The sequence below is a fragment of the Danio aesculapii genome, chromosome 3, assembly GCF_903798145.1.
Source record: "Danio aesculapii chromosome 3, fDanAes4.1, whole genome shotgun sequence".
In the NCBI taxonomy this organism is placed as follows: Eukaryota; Metazoa; Chordata; class Actinopteri; order Cypriniformes; family Danionidae; genus Danio; species Danio aesculapii.
In genome coordinates, this window is record NC_079437.1 from 14,672,189 (window position 1) to 14,692,945 (window position 20,757).

A 20,757-nucleotide genomic window follows, 5' to 3' on the forward strand; every position below is an offset into this window, starting at 1 on the left:
TATTTGTGTTTTGCAAAAAAAAGTTATAATCAAATACCATGGGATGGAATTCTATCGTTCTATCTATCTATCTATCTATCTATCTATCTATCTATCTATCTATCTATCTATCTATCTATCTATCTGTCTGTCTGTCTGTCTGTCTGTCTGTCTGTCTGTCTGTCTGTCTGTCTGTCTGTCTGTCTGTCTGTCTGTCTGTCTGTCAACTGTTTTAATCTATCTATCTATCTATCTATCTATCTATCTATCTATCTATCTATCTATCTATCTATCTATCTATCTATCTATCTATCTATCTATCTATCTATCTATCTATCTATCTATCTATCTATCTGTCTGTCTGTCTGTCTGTCTGTCTGTCTGTCTGTCTGTCTGTCTGTCTGTCTGTCAACTGTTTTAATCTATCTATCTATCTATCTATCTATCTATCTATCTATCTATCTATCTATCTATCTATCTATCTATCTATCTATCTATCTATCTATCTATCTATCTATCTATCTATCTATCTATCTATCTATCTATCTATCTATCTATCTATCTATCTATCTATCTATCTATCTATCTATCTATCTATCTATCTATCTATCTATCTATCTATCTATCTTTTTAAAAAAAAGTGTTTCATGTACAAGCCTACAAGATATATTCAAGTGAGGCAAACATGCCAGAGCACTTCAGATATTTTTTGTAAATAAATTCACAGGCTCACTGTTATTTTACTCGTCAGTTTTAATTTTCCTAAAGTTCATAAATGTTCTTGATTAGATTTAGGAATATCAAATTATGAAATCATTACCAATAACTCAGCAAAAAAGCACAGCAACACAGCGAAAAAAATGTTCCTCTCAGTTTTAAAAGATGCATAAAGATCATTTTGATGCTGTTTTGTAATTTTGTAAGTGTCATTTTTCATGCAATTTATGTTCTGGATATGGTTTGTCTTTAGAGTTTATGATTTATATTCAAATGTAATTAAATTGTGCTTTAATACTTGCATTCAAGTAATTGAAATTTGTTGAACTGCAGTTGTTTTGTTTCTCTTTCTGCCTCTTGTACTTTACTGCATTATTTTATTCAGTTTTATTATTGTTTACAGTTTTTCTCAGTCGCTTTGGTGCATTTCTCACAACACTATTCACATTTGCACAACAGTTAATGCATTTCTCTAAACAATCAGTCATCTGTGCACATCACAGTAGCAGTTTCTCATTCCTTACAACAAATTGCAAATGCTTGTGGACAATCATCAATTGCTTTCATACAACTCTCTGCTGTTTTATAACATTATAATTTGCTTATGTCATGTCAGTCAAAATTAACTAAACTTGTGAATGCTGAATAGTCATTCCATATCAAACTAATAGTTCTCATTTCATTACTTGAGTCATTACATACAAAAATGTTGAACTAGTTGTCAAAATCTGTCAAGCAAATTTACTAAAAAAAAAATTTTTTTCCTGAAAATATCTCCTAAATTAAACAATTTAATGAATGATTTACAGATCTGTGTGTGTTGTAGGTTCAGTTTCAATATGTACTGTAATATTGTTTCCAGTTGTGCACAGCTCTACCCAAAAGAAGTTTATGTTTGTTGTAAATAAGGGTGTATTTATTCTTTTGCACAATGCTGTGAATAAATTAGAATTGCAAAGAGCAGATGCAGTAAAATGTGAAACATACATATTCAGTGTCTTGTACTCAGATACCTCACTAAATGCAGTGATGTCTAACTTTACTGTGATTTTCAAAGACGGGGGAAGCGCGGCGGGCTAAGAGCTAAGCTAAAGCTAACACCACACCGGCTCTCTTTACCCAGCATCTTTCTCGCCAATGTACGGTCACTGGTGAACAAAATGGATGAGATTCGACTGTGCATCAACCACAGCAAAAGATTATGGAACTGTAATGTCATGATTTTCACAGAAACATGGCTAAACAGCGGGATACCAGACAACGCTATCTCGCTAACGGAGCATCAAACATTCCGAGCAGACAGAACGGCGGATGACTCCGGTAAGACCAGAGGCGGAGGATTATGCATTTATATCAACAAAGCTTGGTGCACAAACTCTGTCGTCGTTGGGAGACATTGCTCTGTTAACCTGGAATTTCTAATGGTTAAATGTAGACCGTTTTATCTGCCACGGGAGTTCACCTCCACCATAATAACTGCTGCTTATATCCCTCCCGACGCTGATGCCAAGCTTGCTATGAATGAACTTCATGCAGCCATCAGCAAACAACAGACTGCTCACCCGGAGGCTGCTTTTATTGTTGCGGGGGATTTTAATCACTCAAACTTAAAGACAGTGCTCCCCAAATTCCATCAAAACATTTTCTGCCACACAAGGGGAAACAAAACTTTAGACCAAGTTTACACAAACATGGCTGAAGCATATGCTGTGACCCCCCTCCCCCACTTGGGTCAATCAGATCACCTTTGTTTGTTTCTCACCCCCAAGTACTCACCCCTCATCAACCGTGTGAAGCCATCAGTAAGGACCATCAAAGTGTGGCCAGCGGGGGTGGACTCCACACTCCAGGACAGGTTTGAACACACAGACTGGAGTATGTTTGCTTCCCAGGCCACATGTGGCTCTCACACAGACATTGACAGTTACACTTCCTCTGTTCTGGAATATATCAACACCACCATAGACAGTGTTACAACCCAGAAACAGATCACCACATACCCAAATCAAAAGCCATGGATGAACAAGGAGGTGCGCCTCCTGCTGAAGGCACGCAACACTGCATTCAGATCAGGGGATGCACAGGCCTACAGCACTTCCAGGGCTAATCTGAAGAGGGGCATCAAAAAGGCCAAGCACTGCTACAAGCTAAAGCTAGAGGAGCACTTTTCCAACTCTGATCCTCGGCGCATGTGGCAGGGCATCCAGGACATCAGCAACTACAAACCCAGCCAGTCCACCCCCACAGCCACAAATGTCTCCTTCCTGAACGAGCTAAATGACTTTTATGCCCGCTTTGAAAGAGACAATACAGAACCCTACACCAGGAACACTACCTCAACCGACCACTCACCTATCACACTCACCTCCTCAGAAGTCTACACCGCACTGAGTCGGATCAATGTGCGTAAGGCTGCTGGACCAGACGGTATCCCTGGGCGCATCCTCAAAGCATGTGCAGAACAGCTCACTGGGGTATTCACAGACATTTTCAACCTGTCGCTTAACCTAGCAACTGTGCCAACATGCTTTAAAACCACCTCTATTGTGCCAGTGCCCAAACACTCCAGCCCAACATGCCTGAATGACTACCGCCCTGTAGCACTCACACCCATCATCATGAAGTGCTTCGAGCGGTTGGTCCTGGCACATCTAAAAGACTCTCTGCCATCCACACTGGACCCACATCAGTTTGCCTACCGTGGCAACAGGAGCACAGAAGATGCCGTCTCCATAGCACTGCACTCTGTCCTCACACACCTGGACAATAAAAACACTTATGCACGAATGCTGTTTGTTGACTTCAGCTCAGCATTCAACACTGTCATACCCTCTAAGCTAATGATCAAACTTAGAGACCTGGATATCAACACGTCTCTCTGCAACTGGGTTATGGACTTTCTGACTAACAGACCTCAGAATGTTAGATCAGGCCACATCTGCTCCACCACCGTCACACTCAACACTGGTGTACCCCAGGGCTGCGTGCTGAGCCCCTTCCTCTACTCTCTCTTTACCATCGACTGTAGGCCTGTGAACAGATCCAACACCATCATCAAATTTGCAGATGACACCACAGTGATCGGTCTAATCAGCAATAATGATGAGACTGCCTACAGGGAGGAGATACAGCATTTGGCCACTTGGTGCACCGACAATAATCTGCTCCTTAACACCAGCAAGACCAAGGAGCTCATTGTGGACTTCAGGAAGGGACGAACAGGCTCACATGATCCCATCCACATTAATGGGATGGCCGTTGAGCCTGTCTCATCCTTCAAGTTCCTGGGGACCCACATCTCTAAGGACCTTTCCTGGACCACCAACACCTCCAGCCTGGTCAAGAAGGCTCACCAGCGCCTATTCTTCTTGAGGCAACTTAAGAAGAACCAGCTTTCATCAGCCGTCTTGGTGAACTTCTACCGCTGCACAATAGAAAGCATCCTGACCAACTGCGTCACAGTCTGGTATGGAAGCTGCTCTGTTGCTGAGCGTAAGGCACTGCAGCGGGTGGTGAAAACTGCCCAACGCATCACAGGGACTACACTGCCAACCATTGAGGACATCCAGAAGAAACACTGTCTGCGCCGAGCACGCAGTATTCTTAAGGACACCTCTCACCCTGCTCACAGACTGTTTTCTCTCCTGCCTTCCGGCAGGCGCTTCAGGCTCCCCCGGACAAAAACCAGCAGACTGAGGAACAGCTTTTTCCCCAGAGCTGTCTCCCTTTTGAACTCTGCCCCTCACTGACTCTTTTGCCCCCCCCCCAATACACCCCCCACACTCCTCTAACTTATACTCCTCACAATCACTGCACTATTTAACATTTGACATTTAAAGTTTGCACATATTCATTGCACTGATTCATTTACTTGAACTGGACATACCCACAGCACATGGACATTTGTAATTATGTTATCTATCTGCCACTCCTGATTATTAATAGCATCCTGTACATATATTCATTTATTGTAAATCTGTTCATAGCTAATACAACCTGTATATAATGTTGATAGTACATCCATCTGTAAATATCACCATAGTTTTTCTATAACTGCACTTTATAACTTATACCTGTATCCTGCACTTGCTGCTATTGCACTGCTGGTTAGACCTAAACTGCATTTCGTTGCCTTGTACTTGTACATGTGTAATGACAATAAAGTTGAATCTAATCTAATCTAATCTAAAAATGGCTGTGCAAATAGTATATAGTGCTGTCTTGAGCATTTTCAGGAAGTGTCACCAAAATCTGACTTTTTTGCATTGGAAAAAATATTCAGAGTAAACTGTCATAATGAAAACATGACAAAGGCATTTGACTGTCTTGTTCATTAACAATGGTGTCAGGACTTTTCATCTTGATGACACTGACACTTTCACTGACATCAATACTTGCTTTTGAGGAATGAACTACCCATTTTGAGCAGATGACACGCTTTTGCATGTTGTCATCTAGGTTGTTTGTACTAATTGTTTTGAGTAATGCATTAACTGTTGTGCAAATGTAAATAGTGTTGTGAGAAATGCACCAAAGTGACTGAGAAAAACTGTAAATAAATTAAACAAAACAGTTGTATATTAAAGACACAGGGCCTGGTTTCTGAACACACACCCTCATTGACTGAATAAGCAATCATTTTTAGATTATTTTAGACTCGTCTTATGACGCACCTTTAATTACCACATAATTATTGCCTACTCAACAAGGCCACAATATCACCAAATGTATGAATGCCCAGTGATCCAACAGACAAATAGAGTAGCATTGAGCAAGCAGATTCACATTATAGTGTTTATCATATATTGTAAGCCTGTATTTTTTTTATTGCAGCATATATCAGTACTGTTTAATGTTAACAAACAGAGGTCTATATTTATTTACTTGTTAAATATTGAAAAGGCAAAGGTTAAATCATCTACACTTACTAAAATGCTCTTCAGGTATTTGATGAAGCACATCATGAGTAATGCTATCCAAATATTTGTACTCATCTTTACTGAGTGCTGAATATTATACACACAGCAATGATTTATCGTTTGGAAAAATATACTGTTTACACCAGCAGCACCATTTCAGGGTGTAAACAGCAGTCTAAAACTGTCTGGGACAAAGTCTTATATAATAAATATAGTGCAATATGGTTTGCAGAACAATTAAAAATGAAATAGCTAAACTGTTTTAAAAGATAAGTGATCATTTTTGTTCAAAACTACTTTATTTGTATAGCACTTTTCACAATAATTATTGTTTCAAAGCCGCTGCACATTACTGAAACACAATCAAATTCGGAAAAGTTGAGGTTATTAGTTACCATAACGTTATCGGTTACTAATAACTTTAACTAATTAACTTTAACTAATGTTTTACAGTTTATATTTGTTTAAATGTAAAGTTCTATAACATTTAAATAGTGGAAAGTTCACCTGAATACTTTTTCTTAACTCTGATATTAGCGTCTGATATTTTATATGGGAAGGCTTAAATAAGTATTGTTCTCATACAAAGAGTGTTTATTATTATTATACCTATTAGCACTTACTATTTTCGGTACTAGATTATATTAATACACAGAAGATCTGTTTTTGCACCATCTTGTCATTGAGAAAGTCGAGTTTAGCACATCACCTATCAAGGGGTGAAAATTAAATCTCACCTTTGTGATGTGTAAAGCCTAAGTTATTCAGAGAGCTAGAATGAAATAACACCAAGTGCATGTACACTGTAAAACCCAGTAAGTGAAGGTAACTCAAATCATTTGTGGAAACCGATTGCAACAAACCATTTAAGTTCAAAAACGAATACTAATGAGTACTGTCAACTTAATCCATTTGAGTAAATGAAGCAATTTGAGCACAGTAAAACCAAATAAATAAGAGAACTCAAACCAACTGAGTACTGTAAAAACCAATCAGTTAAGGCAACTCAAACCGTTTGAGGAAACCGATTGCTACAAACCATTTGAGTTAAACTAATCTATAGGAGTACTGTGAACTTACTCCATTTAATTAGAAGAGGTATTTAATTAACTCATTACCTTCAACACTGAGTTCAAAACTCTTTTTCAAATGAGTCAATTTTGAGTTAACTACACTCATTTCATTTGATAAAGTTGACTGTAGGGTATTACAGTGTAGTTAAATCGTTCTCAAAAGTAAAAAAGCATTAATCACATTGTTTGTTGCGTGTACCTGGTAACGTTATTTCATAAACCATGGGGTCCAAATGTTTCCTCATGTATAGGCCTAGTAATACAATTAGGTGCCTATTTGGAAAAAACCTTATGAATGTGTGTGTTTATACACGCACCGGCCACTTTATTAGGTACATCTTACTAGTACCAGGTTGGACCCCCTTTTGCCTTCAGAACTGCCTTAATCCTCTGTGGCATAGATTTAACAAGGTACTGGAAATATTCCTCAGAGATTTTAGTCCATATTGACATGATAGCACCACACAGTTGCTGCAGATTTGTCGGCTGCACATCCATGATGTGAATCTACCATTCCACCACATCCCAAAGGTGCTCTATTGGATTGAGAACTGGTGACTGTAGAGGCCTTTGAGTACAGTGAACTCATTGTCATGTTCAAGAAACCAGTTTGAAATGATTTGTGCTTTATGACATGACGCGTTATCCTGGTGGAAGTAGCCATCAGAAGATGGGTACACTGTGGTTAAAAAAGGGATGGACATGGTAAGCAACAATACTCAGGTAGGCTGCAGTGTTGACACGATGCTAAATTGGTACTAATAGGCCCAACGTGTGTGAAGAAAATATCCCCCACACCATTACACCACCACCAGCAGCCTGAACCATTTACACAAGGCAGGATGGATCCATGCTTTCGTGTTGTTGATGCCAAATTCTGACCCCACTATCCGAATGTTGCAGCAGAAATTGAGACTCATCAGACCAGGCAACGTTTTTACAATCTTCTATTGTCCAATTTTGGTCAGCCTATGCGAATTGTAGGCTCAGTTTCCTCCTGACAGGAGTGGCACCCGGTGTGGTCTTATGCTGCTGTAACCCATCTGACTCAAGGTTTGTGCATTCAGAGATGCTCCTCTGCAGACTTTGGTTGTAACGAGGAACCAGCTGGAACCAGTCTGACCATTCTCCTCTGACCTCTCGCATCACCAAAGCATTTGCACCCACAGAACTATATTTTCTCTTTTTCAGAGCATTCTCTGTAAACCCTAAAGATGGTTGTGTATGAAAATCCCAGTAGATCAGCAGTTTCTGAAATACTGACCAGCCCATCTGGCACCAACAACCATGCCACGTTCAAAGTCACTTAAATCACCTTTCTTCCCCATTCTGATGCTCGATTTGAACTGCAGCATATTGTCTTGATCATGTCTACATGCCTAAATTGAATGAGTTGCTGCAATGTGATTTGCGTTAAAGAGCAGTTGGACCTAATAAAGTGGCCGGTAAGTGTATATTCCTTTATCGATTAATGTTTTCCCATTTACCTAGCATTCTATCACTCTTACCTTTTTTAGAGACGTTGAAACAAAAACAGTCCCTTTCGTTTGCTTCTTTCTTCAGTTTCTTTACATTTTTTCGTCTCTTTCATTTTAAATTAGCTTTACTCACTTTAAGTCATAACAAAAGAAAAAGGGTCACATAACAACACATGCCCCATTAAGCTATTTATAAAAACTAAGCTAAGCAATGGCGCTAAAAACACACAAATCACCTCAAATGTCCGTTTTGTTTTTATCAAGCTAAAGCTAAGCTAAGCTAAAAAGTAGCAATGCTAACGTCGTTGCTATAGCAATGACGCGAGAGCCAAATGTAAACATACGAATTTCGTTTGGAGTTAGTCATACTCGTTGCGGATTTGCACTTGTTCTTATATTAATTATAATTTATTATTAACATATGTATTTTGTTATTCACAGTATTTTTAGCACTTTTAATTAGTTTTAAAAGGGAAGGGGGCAGTCTTGAACACACAAAGCCTAGCAATAAGTACAATATCAGTCAGATGCATGTCAAAAGATATAGAACTCTTTGTCTTTGGGCCGTTTTCAAGTCGTTAAGAAACTTAAGAACAAATGCATTAGCACACACTGGTCTATAAAAGGAGGTGATATATTATCATCTGAATGATCAATGCAAATCGACCTACAACTCAGCTTCTGTTTGATCTGATAACAGTTCTTTGACCTTATCAGGCTTCGTCTGCACCTCTTTTTAACTTTTCTTAGAGCTTTTTAGTCCAAATATCTACACTACCTGACAAAAGTCTTATCGCATATCCAAGTTTTAGAAACAACAAATAATAACTTGACTTCAAGTTGATCATTTGGTATCAGACGTGGCTTATAATGAAAGGCAAAGACCTCTAGATTACGCTCATTTCACCAAACTAAAACACGATCATGCCTTGATTTTTAATTCTTTCATTAGGACAGTAAGGTCTGACTTTGCTTAGACAAAAGTCTTGTCACTTAACAGAAATAATGTACAGTATAGAATATAAAGTCATGGTGCAGTGGAGAAAGAATGAATATTGTGTATGACTCCCATGAGCTTGACGACTGCATCCATACATCTCTGCCATGACTCAAATCACTTATTAATAAAGTCATCTGGAATGGCAAAGAAAGCGTTCCTGCAGGACTCCCAGAGTTCATCAAGATTCTTTAAGTTCATCTTCAATGACTCCTCCTTTATCTTACCCCATTCATGCTCAATAATGTTCATGTCTGGTGACTGGGCTGGCCAATCCTGGAGCACCTTGACCTTCTTTGTTTTCAGGAACTTTGATGTGGAGGAGTATGAGTAGGAGCGCTATCCTGCTGAAGAACTTGGTGTCCTGTGGATTGTAATGTAATGGGCAGCACATATGTCTTGATACCTCAGGCTGTTGATGTTGCTATCCACTCTGCAGATCTCTCGCACACCCCATACTGAATGTAACCCTAAACCATGATTTTTCCTTCACCAAACTTGACTGATTTCTGTGGGAATCTTAGGTCCATGCGGGTTCCAATAGGTCTTCTACAATATTTGTGATGGTTGGCATGCAGTTCAACAGATGATTCATCAGAAAAATCGACCTTCTACCACTTTTCCAAATGATCAACTACAGTAGAAGTCAAGATATTATTTGTTGCTCTTACAACTGGGATTGACGACAAGACTTTTGTCAAGTAGTGTATAAATTCTTTAAGAACAATATTTTTCACAGTAAAATACTGTGTTGTTTTCAGCAATGAGTCAAAATTTCTGTAAAGCAAGCAAAACAATCTGCCAATGGTGCAGGTAAAGTAATATTGTTTTAAACCTAAAACACTGATTGCTTATCCCAGTGGCAGACTATTTTGCTGGTTTTAAGGCTAAACTCACTTAATTTTGACTGAAAACTAAATATTTGTCTAAAAATGCTTCTTAATTTAAGAATTTTAAGATATTTGAAGTAGAAATAACACAATAAGAAAAGCATTTTTTGCAGCGTTGAATGTGAACCCAGGGTTTTTCCTCAAATTCTTTTTCAAAATCAAAAGGCACATATTTCAGTACATTTTTTTTTATTTGTACAAATTCTTTTTGTACAAAATTTATATAAGAAAACATATAAATATCTGGTCTACTTTCAAAAATAAAATACTTGAACACTAGGCTCCATACAGCATGCGCAACACACACAAATCATCAGTTCATTTTAAATACTTCAAGTAATGTTTGTTCAATAGCTTAGTGGGCTCATCACGAAGCCTCTCGAGGCTCTCTGCAGACAACGACTCCTGGTTGTCAGCACAGCCAATACAGTGGCACCAACACATCATGATCATTTCACACGATCATTTCAGGCGTCAGTCTAATGTAAACATGTGGACCTCTAGAACGGAGTCACATAATGTACCAACACAAACGTGTATACACACATACACATTCTCTCACACACGCAGAGAGTCTATCCAGTTCTCCAGAGTTTGTTTGTTCCTCCAGATTACTCCATTTCACTGGGAGAAGAATTAATAAAAGTCAAAGTAGGCCTGATGTCTCGTTTAACAGAGGTTGAAGAAAGCGTTGCCGATGGACTAATTCGCCACGACACGAGAGCGCATCCAGTCTAGACTGGCTGGTAAACTGTGAAGGGAGAGAGAAACAGGGGGTTAAAGATTATATAAATGGCTCATATTAAGGATTGGAAATATTTTAGCAAGTAACTAAGCAAGGGGTCATTCACACAGAATGCGTATTTGCATCTAAAAATGTGAGACGTGACTTTTAGGAAAGATTTTTAATAAAAGCGCTTGCAATACTGCGTGTAACTTGATGCGTGATGGAAGCGTGACAATCACACACGTCCATCAAGTGCATGTTTACATAGAAAAACAATGGGAAGGTGACACATAGTGGAGTATCAGTAATCTTCAGAATCACTCTGGCAAATAATCGAGTCGAGTTTTGTTCAAATGTCAAATGTTTACTAGACACTCTTGCAGAGTAAACATAAAACTACTGTAAAAAAAATGTGTTGCTCCTCATCCTTACTTTCACCTTTTCTTCTCCCCTTATAGTAACTTAAATTAGTCTAATATTAAGCAGAGCAAACCATAACAAACAAACAGGGAAAGATCAACAAGTATACACTGAAACAATCACGCTCTTTGTTCAAACTACTTTTTTTACAATGAGCTGAAATAACAATTCTTTGAGTTTGTTTTGGGACAACCTAATTGTTTTATGTTCACTTAAATTTGTATTAGTTTTAGAGTAAATTTTAAGATTCTGGTAATTACATATGAAGCTCTGCATGGTCAGGCACCCCTCTATATTCAAGATCTTTTACATAGTCACTCATGTAGCCAGTCTGTGAGGTCTTCTGGCAAAGACATTTTAGCCATTCCCAGAACACGTCTTAAAACTAAAGGTGACCGGGCCTTCTGAGTTGTGGCCCCAGGCTCTGGAACTCTCTCACTCGAGCACTGAGAGCTCTGGGATCAGCTGGGCTTTTTATAAAGCATTTAAAGACACATCTTTTTGGTCAACCTTTTAATGAACAGTATGGCGAGCTGGTTTTACATTGGTGTTTCTATACTTTGATTTTTAACTTGTTTTAATACTCATTCATTCATTTTCTTTTTGGCTTAGTGCCTTTATTAATCAGAGATCACCACAGCGGAATGAACCGCCAACTTATCCAGAATTTGTTTTACACAGCGGATGTTCCAGCCACAACCCAACACTGGGAAACTTGTTTTAAACATGTTTTTTTAATTGATATGTGTTCTTTTACCTGTTTTCCAGATTTCTTTTATTGTAAAGCACTTTGTGACTTTGTCTGTGAAAGGTGCTATATAAATAAACCGTGCCGAGAAAATGTATACTAAAGACAGATTATTTTAAGGTTTTACAATTTATTTTTTCTAAAAACTCTAAACTGTATTTGGATTGACACTCTTCATGGTGAAATTACTTTTACAAATAGAGCAATGGAAGGATTTTCTGCAAGGTTTGTTATTTGTATGAAGATCCTGTTCTCTTTGCCATTTGTTATTAACGTATGATCAAATTGTTGGTTTTAGATCCCAAAAAGTTAGTGGACAAAATGTCAATAAAAGAGAAACATATATTTTTTAAAAATCTAACCCAAGATACATAAAAGATAGCACAAAATATTAAAAGTGTCTATAGGTGTAGGTTTTCAATGGACAATAAAAAACAGACACACATTCAGCTGTAATATCCTCTGGCAAACTATTGCAAAGTTTAGGAGCCCTCAATGCAAATCTATTTGATGTAATCTGATAAACGTGCACTCGTATAAAGCACTCTTACCCTTCTCCGGTGAGCGCACAGCAGGCCTGCACATGCCAGGATCGAGCGGTGAGTGAACTGAGGGTCAGACTCTGAGAGATTTCTGCTGCAGTCATGCTGTCCTCCATGTCCTGTTTATTTGCCAAAACCAGCACTGATGCGTTCTGGAGATCCTGTGGGGAGAGATGAGATTAAAAAGTTAGTGTAACAATTTTTTTTAATTATGCTGAAAACAATTAGGACAAGGGCTGGTTTCTTTTGGGCTGGTCTAACCCAACCCTGATTTAATCATTTGTTTGTACCTTTAATACTTAAATAGAATAGGGACTTTCATAATCATTATATGGTAAAATATTTTCAGTGAACATATAAGTACATATTGCTCTTTGAGTAATCGTTTTGCATATCGGTGTTATGTGTTGATTTAGAAACAAAACATGTGGGAATGCTTTATTTTTTTATACTTATTATTTTATTTATCTTTTTACATTTTTGGGTATGTTAATCATTTATAAGCAAAGAGACTACTGTAGCTCTTTGCTTAAATGAATCTTTAATTTTTTTCCTTTAAATACAGACATATTATTTTAAATCAGGGTTAATGAAGATATAATTACAAAAATTTATCTAATTAATTTTAACCTAATGAATTTTAAAATTATTTTAACATTTTGTTAATTAAAAACTAACATTAATCTGTCTATTAAGCTTGGGCAACTGCAAGAAATTAATCAAATATAATATTATATTTTATATACATTTAAAATTCAAAATATATATATATATATATATATTATTTAATAAAAATATATAATAATAATATATATTAAACAAAAAGCTCATTCAAAATATTTATTTTTATATATAATCAAAAATAGCTCTGTATTAAGGTCTTCACAGTCAAACACAAAATGGTAAACAAATAGAATATTATATATATTTAATAAAGACAAGTAGGTTTACAGAAAACAGACCTTGATTTTAAACACCAACATCAGGGTTTTAATAGTTAACTAAAACTTAAACTAAGATCTTAAAACTATCATTTTAAATGAAAACTTACTTTTTTCTTCAACTTTTGTTACTTAAAATTAAAAAATATCTAATAATAATAATAATAATAATAATAATAATAATAATAATAATATACAAAATCTTCTGTTTTTTTTTAACGTCTTTTATCAAAACGTAAAAGCTAGTTGGAAATATTTCTAACTTTCATTTAGTTTAACTAAAATAAAACTTAATTACTACTTAAAGACATTTTTAAACAAAAAATTATAATTTAATCCAAAATTTAAATCAAACTAAAAACAAAAGCTTTAACGGCTACCTACTAAAATAATCCGCAAAGTACACAAGATGCCCATCATGAAACATTCATAACAAGCGCATCATAAAGCAGGTGAATGCAAACCAAACAAACCTCGTGTGCCAGCATGCGATGAAGCTCCTCTTTAGTTACAGTCAGGCGTTCTCGATCAGTGCTGTCAACCACCAGGATGACAATCTGTTGGAGGATTCAGATCATACATTTGATAAAAGTGCATTCCAGGAACAACACACAACAACAACCATTAGAGATTTATGACAGCAGCACATCATGCAGGTACACACACATACACACCTCTGTATTCGTGTAATATGAGTTCCAGGTAGTTCTGAGACTCTCCTGTCCTCCAATATCCCAGACAAGAAAACGGGTCTTCTTTATGGCGATTTCCTCTACGTTGCTTCCAATTGTGGGAGTCGTTTGTACGGCTTCTTTCGTTAAACTGGAGAGAACAAGGCATGTATGGTTCAATAACGTCATTGTAACAACACACACTGTCAGTATCAGTGCTTCTTCTGTTTATACTTCCAAGAAAAAACACACTTACAACTGGTAGAGGATGGTGGTCTTTCCAGCGTTGTCCAAACCCACAATAATCACTTTGTGTTCTGAAAAGAGGAGCACAAACACACATTTTAATCTGACTTTGTTTGATCAGACCTACTGTATATAAGAATGTTCTAAAAAATGAAATCTATGAAACACACTTCTGAGAACTCAGTGTTCAGCGATCTGTATCAGTCTGGGTTAAGCAAAGTTTAGAAAAACTTGGGCAGATTGGTGTAGAATAACGACAGGCAAGCAGAACTTGTGATCTTTGAACGTGTACAATCTTATCTGACGTGAGTGTGTGTGTGCAGACTGAACAGAACATCCTGCATCAACATGGATTTCTCAGTGACACGCTCTTGATGTGATTTAAAGGCGCTTTTCACATTTAAGGCTTGCGTAATCTTTCACAGTTTGACACTATCACTTGTGGTTACTCTGTTTTTTTTGCTTTAACTTTGGTCATTCTGATGACTAGAAGTCATTTGGCTAGTACACTCAGTTCCACACAATTCCTTCATGCTGTCCCAACACAAACTGTTATAAATTTAAGTGGATTAAACAAAAAACATATAAGTTATCCTCCCCCCCAAAAAATTGTGTTGTTTTAAACTCATTGTAAATGCCTAGTTTGAACAAGCAGCAAAAGTCTTTTCTTTTCTTTGAGTGTACTACATCTTATCTAACAGCTTTAACAGATGAGAGTAAACTTGGGTGATGCTTAGTTAATTTGATGAGGGAACATCAAAATTAAAAGTGTTAATAATTATTAAGATATTAACTTTAATGCCTGCTTGTTAAAAGTATACAAGTAAGTATATATAGTATAGGTCTAAGTTAATAATAGTCAAAAGACCACCAAAAACTAAGTGTTGCCTTCATATTTCATACGGGTTAAGCGACTATAGGCATCACGCTATAATTTAATTCCGCCACTGAGACTGAGAGGTTTTTTTTCTTCACTTCCGCCTTTAGTGAAGTTTTTTTTCCCTCTCCGCTGTCGCCACTGGCTTGCATGGTTCAGGATCTGTAGAGCTGTGCATCGTTGGATTTGCTCTTCAGTATTTGGACTCTCAGTAGTGATTATTAAACCACACTGAATTGAGCTCAACTGAACTGAACTTAAACACTACAAACTGAACTACACTGTTCCTATTTACTGTGACCTTTTATGTGAAGCTGCTTTGACACAATCTACATTGTATAAGCGCTATACAAATAAAGGTGAATTGAATTGAATTTATAAACATTGAACATTAAAAATGTGATCTGTATATTTATTGAACAAAAAAAATGCAATCAGCTTACAGAACTGATTTTCCTAGTGTGACTTTAAGTGAACATGTGTCTATTATGTAACTGTTCACACCAGAAACTGAACATTTCCTCATAGTTTACTTGTGCTCAAGTGGTTTTGAATCTTTTATGAATTTGTTTGCTTCTGTTGAACACAAAACAAGATATTCTGAACAACGTAGAGAACATAGTAGGAACATAAATGTGCACGTTTAGTATTTCTTCCTTTGAGTTCAACATGAGGAAAGAATCTCAAGCAGGTTTGGAGAATGAGTAAATGATAGCAAAACTGTCATTTAACTATTCCACTCAGGGTAAAGAGCAAGTAAACGCTTCAAAACTGTAATAAATATTTAATAAATGGGCGAGGATTTTGTGGCTATTAGCAACAGGCAATGTTACAGCTTTTTGACATTTAAACCTCCATGAAATATAAAAATGCGAAACATTTAATTAACAAATCAGTGTTAAAAATGGACTTTTATTGGAAAACATTATAACTATTAACACGCTAAGAATAGTAAAACACAAAGTCTTGTGGAGTAACATTACAGTTACATTACAAGTAACACGAGTTACATAATAATATTACTTTTCTAAGTAATGAGTTAAGTATCACATAACTTTTAAAATTAATTAATAATATTTGAGTTACTTTTTTGAAAATGTAACGCGAGTTATTTTTTAGCTTAATTAATTCGCTTTTAAAAATAAACTGCTGAATTAAAATTAAAGTAGTCACGAATCACACAGTCAATGAGAGAATGTGTTCACTATTTTGATGGAGGATTTTCTCAACGGACAGTGATTTTACTTGAGACAAATAGTGCAAAAGTAGCAAACACATTGCTTTAAACTTTCAACAATCTGTATGTACAGCATGTTCAGGTCTGGGGTCAGGAAGTTCCCAGATAAAATTATCCTAAAATATTATTTATGTTTTGTTTTTTACAGATAAATGAAGGTTATAGTGTGTTGTTAATTGCAAAACTCCTCTATTAAAAATGAAACAACTTCTGAAAGAGATCAAGCCTCAGCCAGGTCAGAAAAAGTAACTCAAAAGTATCGTAATGCATTACTTTCCATAAAAAGTAACCAAGTAATGCAACTACTTAGTTTTTAGGGAGTAACTCAATACTGTAACGTATTACTTTCTGAAGTAACTTTCCGCAACACTCTTTACAGTTTAGTTTCTCAATAAGCAGCACATAATGTTGTTCTCTTAGTTTGTGACTGAAATATGTAACACATCTTAGCTAAAGTTATAACAAGGAGCACTTTAACATCATAATAAATGTTTATATTCCTAACGTATAAATTTATTAATAATTAGAAATAGACACCTTTGTTATGATACAATAGTAGGACACAAGATCCTGAAAAGTAACTTTCCAACCTGTTTAGTTTCTCAGGACATGTTATTGTTCTTTTGTTTGTGGCTGAAATAAGCAATATATCTCAGCTAAAGTTATAACAAGGGGCACTTTAACATCATAGTAAATGTTTCAATACCTAACATATTACTAAAGTAATCCATTAACAACAGTAGGACACAAGTCCTGTGGAATAACGTCACAAACTGTTTAGTTTCTCAGTCACCAGGACTCAATGTTATTGTTCTCTTGTATTGAGGTAAACTTGGTTTTATATTCACACATTGGTTCAGTGACAGCTTGTGACACGCTCCCTATATTGTTTACCATAGTACTTTGAATATTCAGTCTCAAATCCTATTCAAGTGTGATTTCAAAACAACATTAGCACTATTTATTTGACTGTGAACAATGTTGTGCGTTGATAGTCATTAGCTGCTAATTTAATTTCCATATTTAAAACTTGTGCAGAATACTTTGTGAAAATATATTATTAAGGAGAAAATGTGAATATGTGGACATAAAACAACTTTACCTCAATTTCTCTTGTTTGTGGCTGAAAACAAGTAATGAGCAATTCCAGCGTTATGGATGTGACATTTGCAGTAAAAATGTAAAACATAAATTCACATAGAAAGTACATTTTAACATTATATTGAAACCTCTGTTTATATTTTCCAGAATAACGGACCACAGATTTATCAGATCAGAAAAATATCAATCTGTAAACATGTTTTGGACTTTAAATGAGGAAAATGAACATGCGTTATGGATGTGACCAAAAAAAGTCTGTGAGTTTACAGTCTACAACATACTTTGTAGAAATTCTGTGAATTAAATTGCACAACCCAAAATAAAGATTGATAATCAAAAGGATAAGAGTTGGCTCACTATAGAACAAAAAGGATTGATTTTATTTAATTTTATATTTTTGCATTTATGAGGAAAAAGTGTCGTGACAGATGTGAAATTGCCACTTGTGTGACTTGGTAAATCAAATAATATCGTTTGAAAACATTAACAAAGTCATGTTTAAGTGTTTCTAAGGTACTGTAAAATAAATACTTACACAAAAAAACAGAAACGGTTTCCATATTTTGGTGAAAACTTAATTTGTTTTCATGGCATCTTTGACATTTGCATAGAATTGCTCTAATATATCTCAGCTAAAGTTATAACAAGAGGCACTTTAATATCATAATAAATGTTTCTATTCTTAATGTATTAATAATGAATAACAATAGTAGGACACAAAGTCCTGAGGAGAAACGTTACAAACAGTTTAGTTTCTCAGTAAGCAGGACACAACATTCTTATTTTGTTTGTGGCTGAAATAAGTAACACATCTTAGCTAAAGTTATAACATTGGGGCACTTTAACATCATAATAAATGTTTCAATGCCCAACATATTAATAAATTAACACATTAACAATAGTAGGACACAAAGTCCTGAGGAGAAACGTTACAAACTGCTTAGTTTCTCAGTAAGGAGAACACAATGTTGTTATTTTGTTTGTGGCTGAAATAAGTAACACATCTTAGCTAAAGTTATAACAAGGGTCACTTTAACATCATAATAAATGTTTATATTCCTAACATGTTATAAATGAATACGTTAACAACAGTAGGACACAAGTCCTGAGGAGAAACGTTACAGCCTGTTTAGTTTCTCGTAAGGAGAACACAATGTTAGCGAACGTCCTTTTGTTGTGACTTAAAAAAGTTAACAGCTACATCTTCACTAAAGTTATAACACTTTAACTTAAACATCATAATAAATGTTACCTGGAATATCAAAAGTAACATGTTTTGATATTATTTATCTCTTACCTCTGTCTCCGAACACAGTCATCAGTTTGGCGAACAGGAGTCCCATTTCTGGACGCTGTGAATTTAAAATATTGCCAATCGATCACAGCAGCTTTTAATAGTCTTCTGGATCCTTAATTATTTAATTACAGCAGACTGTAGATACTTTCACAGTCCGGTTAAAAACAATGACCCACGAGCGACAGTATTCCGCTGTTCTGTTGTGTTAAGTCCTCTTCACTGCACTCGTTCCCTGAGTGTCTGTCTGCTGTTAACTCGGCTTGTGTCTGATACATAAAATATCGCGTCCGAATACGAAATTTCGTCGTGTTTTCCGTGGGCGTTTGCATGGTTAAACGATGAGTAATGACGCAGGGCTCGCGTCACGCGTTGCACAAAACGGCATCCCTCATTGGACACCCACGACGATGACGAGAGTTTTCGAACAATTCCTTTTGTCCGTTTTCGGAGCTGGGCGGCCGCTCTTGTGCTTTCATTTCCGCTTTACAGTGGAATTTAGAGAGATTGTAAAGGCGCTCCAACCCGAAAGTAAAAGAGCGAGTGGAATTCCCAGTACTCTGTAGATCAACCACGTAAATAAACTAGTTTCCTCAATGTCACGTCGTGTTTTTCTGACTTGCAAAACTCCAATCAATCAATAATCTTACTCGACATTTTCTTTCAGGTTCGATATAGAAGAAACACAGCATTACCAATCAATATATTAAAAATATTACATAACAATTCAATATTGTGGACTGCACTGTTAAAAATACTGGTCGCCTTACATTTTTAAGCTGAATCAAATTAATCTCATGAGTCGTTTTAACTTATATTATGTTAAACCAACTTAAAACAGCTTGTGTAACTTATAAAATCTAGTTAGAAAATGATTAACTTAGATTAATAAGTTACAATTACCTAAAAACACATGTTGTCATGATTAATTGATCATGTAATTCTTTTACAGTGTGTAATAAATGAATCGGTATCAGCTTTGAGGGATAGTTCACATTAAATGAACAATTTCTGTTCATTTTTGTTTTGTTTTGTGGAATATTAAAGAGAAACAAGTGTTGCTGAAAATCTGTTTTTTAATTGGCTCATTAAATAGAGTTACTAGAGTTCTATAAAGGTCATTTTCAGGACCATTTAAAGAGGCTGTGGACCTAAAGCAAGGTTCAGACTACAGGAGTTTTAGCCCGATTTTCACCTCTCGAGAATCGGAGATGAAATTTTGTTGAGGACTTAGATCAGTTCCGATTCTCAACGCAGATTATCTGGTAATGTGAGCCGTTCAAAGACAGAATCTCGCACCTTGCGATCTTCTAGAACAGGGGTCCCCAAACTTTTCAGCCGGCGATAACAATTCCAATGACTTGAGTCGCTACCTCCACATTTTTGGAGGTGGTGATAAATATACAAAGATTGCACACACAACAATAGGCTATATAAACAGGAGCATATTGACAATACAAAAAAGTGCAACAGTCTAGCAACCCTATAATGTTTATAGTCATTTATTAATTAGTTTATTTTAATGTTAACCTCACCTAATGAGAGTTTTCAGCACAAGTCTATTCCTGATTTAATTTTGCAGACCTCCACTCAGAGATCATCCTCAATGTTCAGAGGTGGCCTGTAGTTATTTTTAATGTATCTGATTGCCATAAAGGTGTCAAAAAGTTTAACCTGGTACTACAAAATCTACCAGGTTAAAATCTACCTACCATTTGTATCTTCTGTGGGTTATGAATAAAATATGGTCATTCTAATAGTTTAATAAAATTTATTTGACTTTTGAAAATCACCAAGGGCCCCCCTGTCATTGTCCTCGACCCTCATTTTGGGAACCACTGATCTAGAACACACATCGGAGCCTCCACCATCCAATCAAACATGTTTGATATCCAAGATC

At 36.2% G+C, this 20,757-nt stretch overlaps 1 protein-coding gene across 1 annotated transcript; it reads right to left on the reverse strand.

The window, feature by feature from the left end:
* Positions 1-10,225: 10,225 nt before the first annotated feature.
* Positions 10,226-19,202, reverse strand: arl5c (ADP-ribosylation factor-like 5C). The gene is made up of 6 exons (XM_056450371.1): positions 18,861-19,202; positions 14,359-14,419; positions 14,106-14,253; positions 13,905-13,988; positions 12,500-12,651; positions 10,226-10,804 (listed from the first exon to the last, which is right to left on the reverse strand). Exons 1-6 carry the CDS (start codon positions 18,904-18,906, stop codon positions 10,756-10,758), a joined length of 540 nt encoding a protein of 179 aa, XP_056306346.1. The 5' UTR covers positions 18,907-19,202; the 3' UTR covers positions 10,226-10,755.
* Between the last annotated feature and the right edge of the window lie 1,555 nt (positions 19,203-20,757).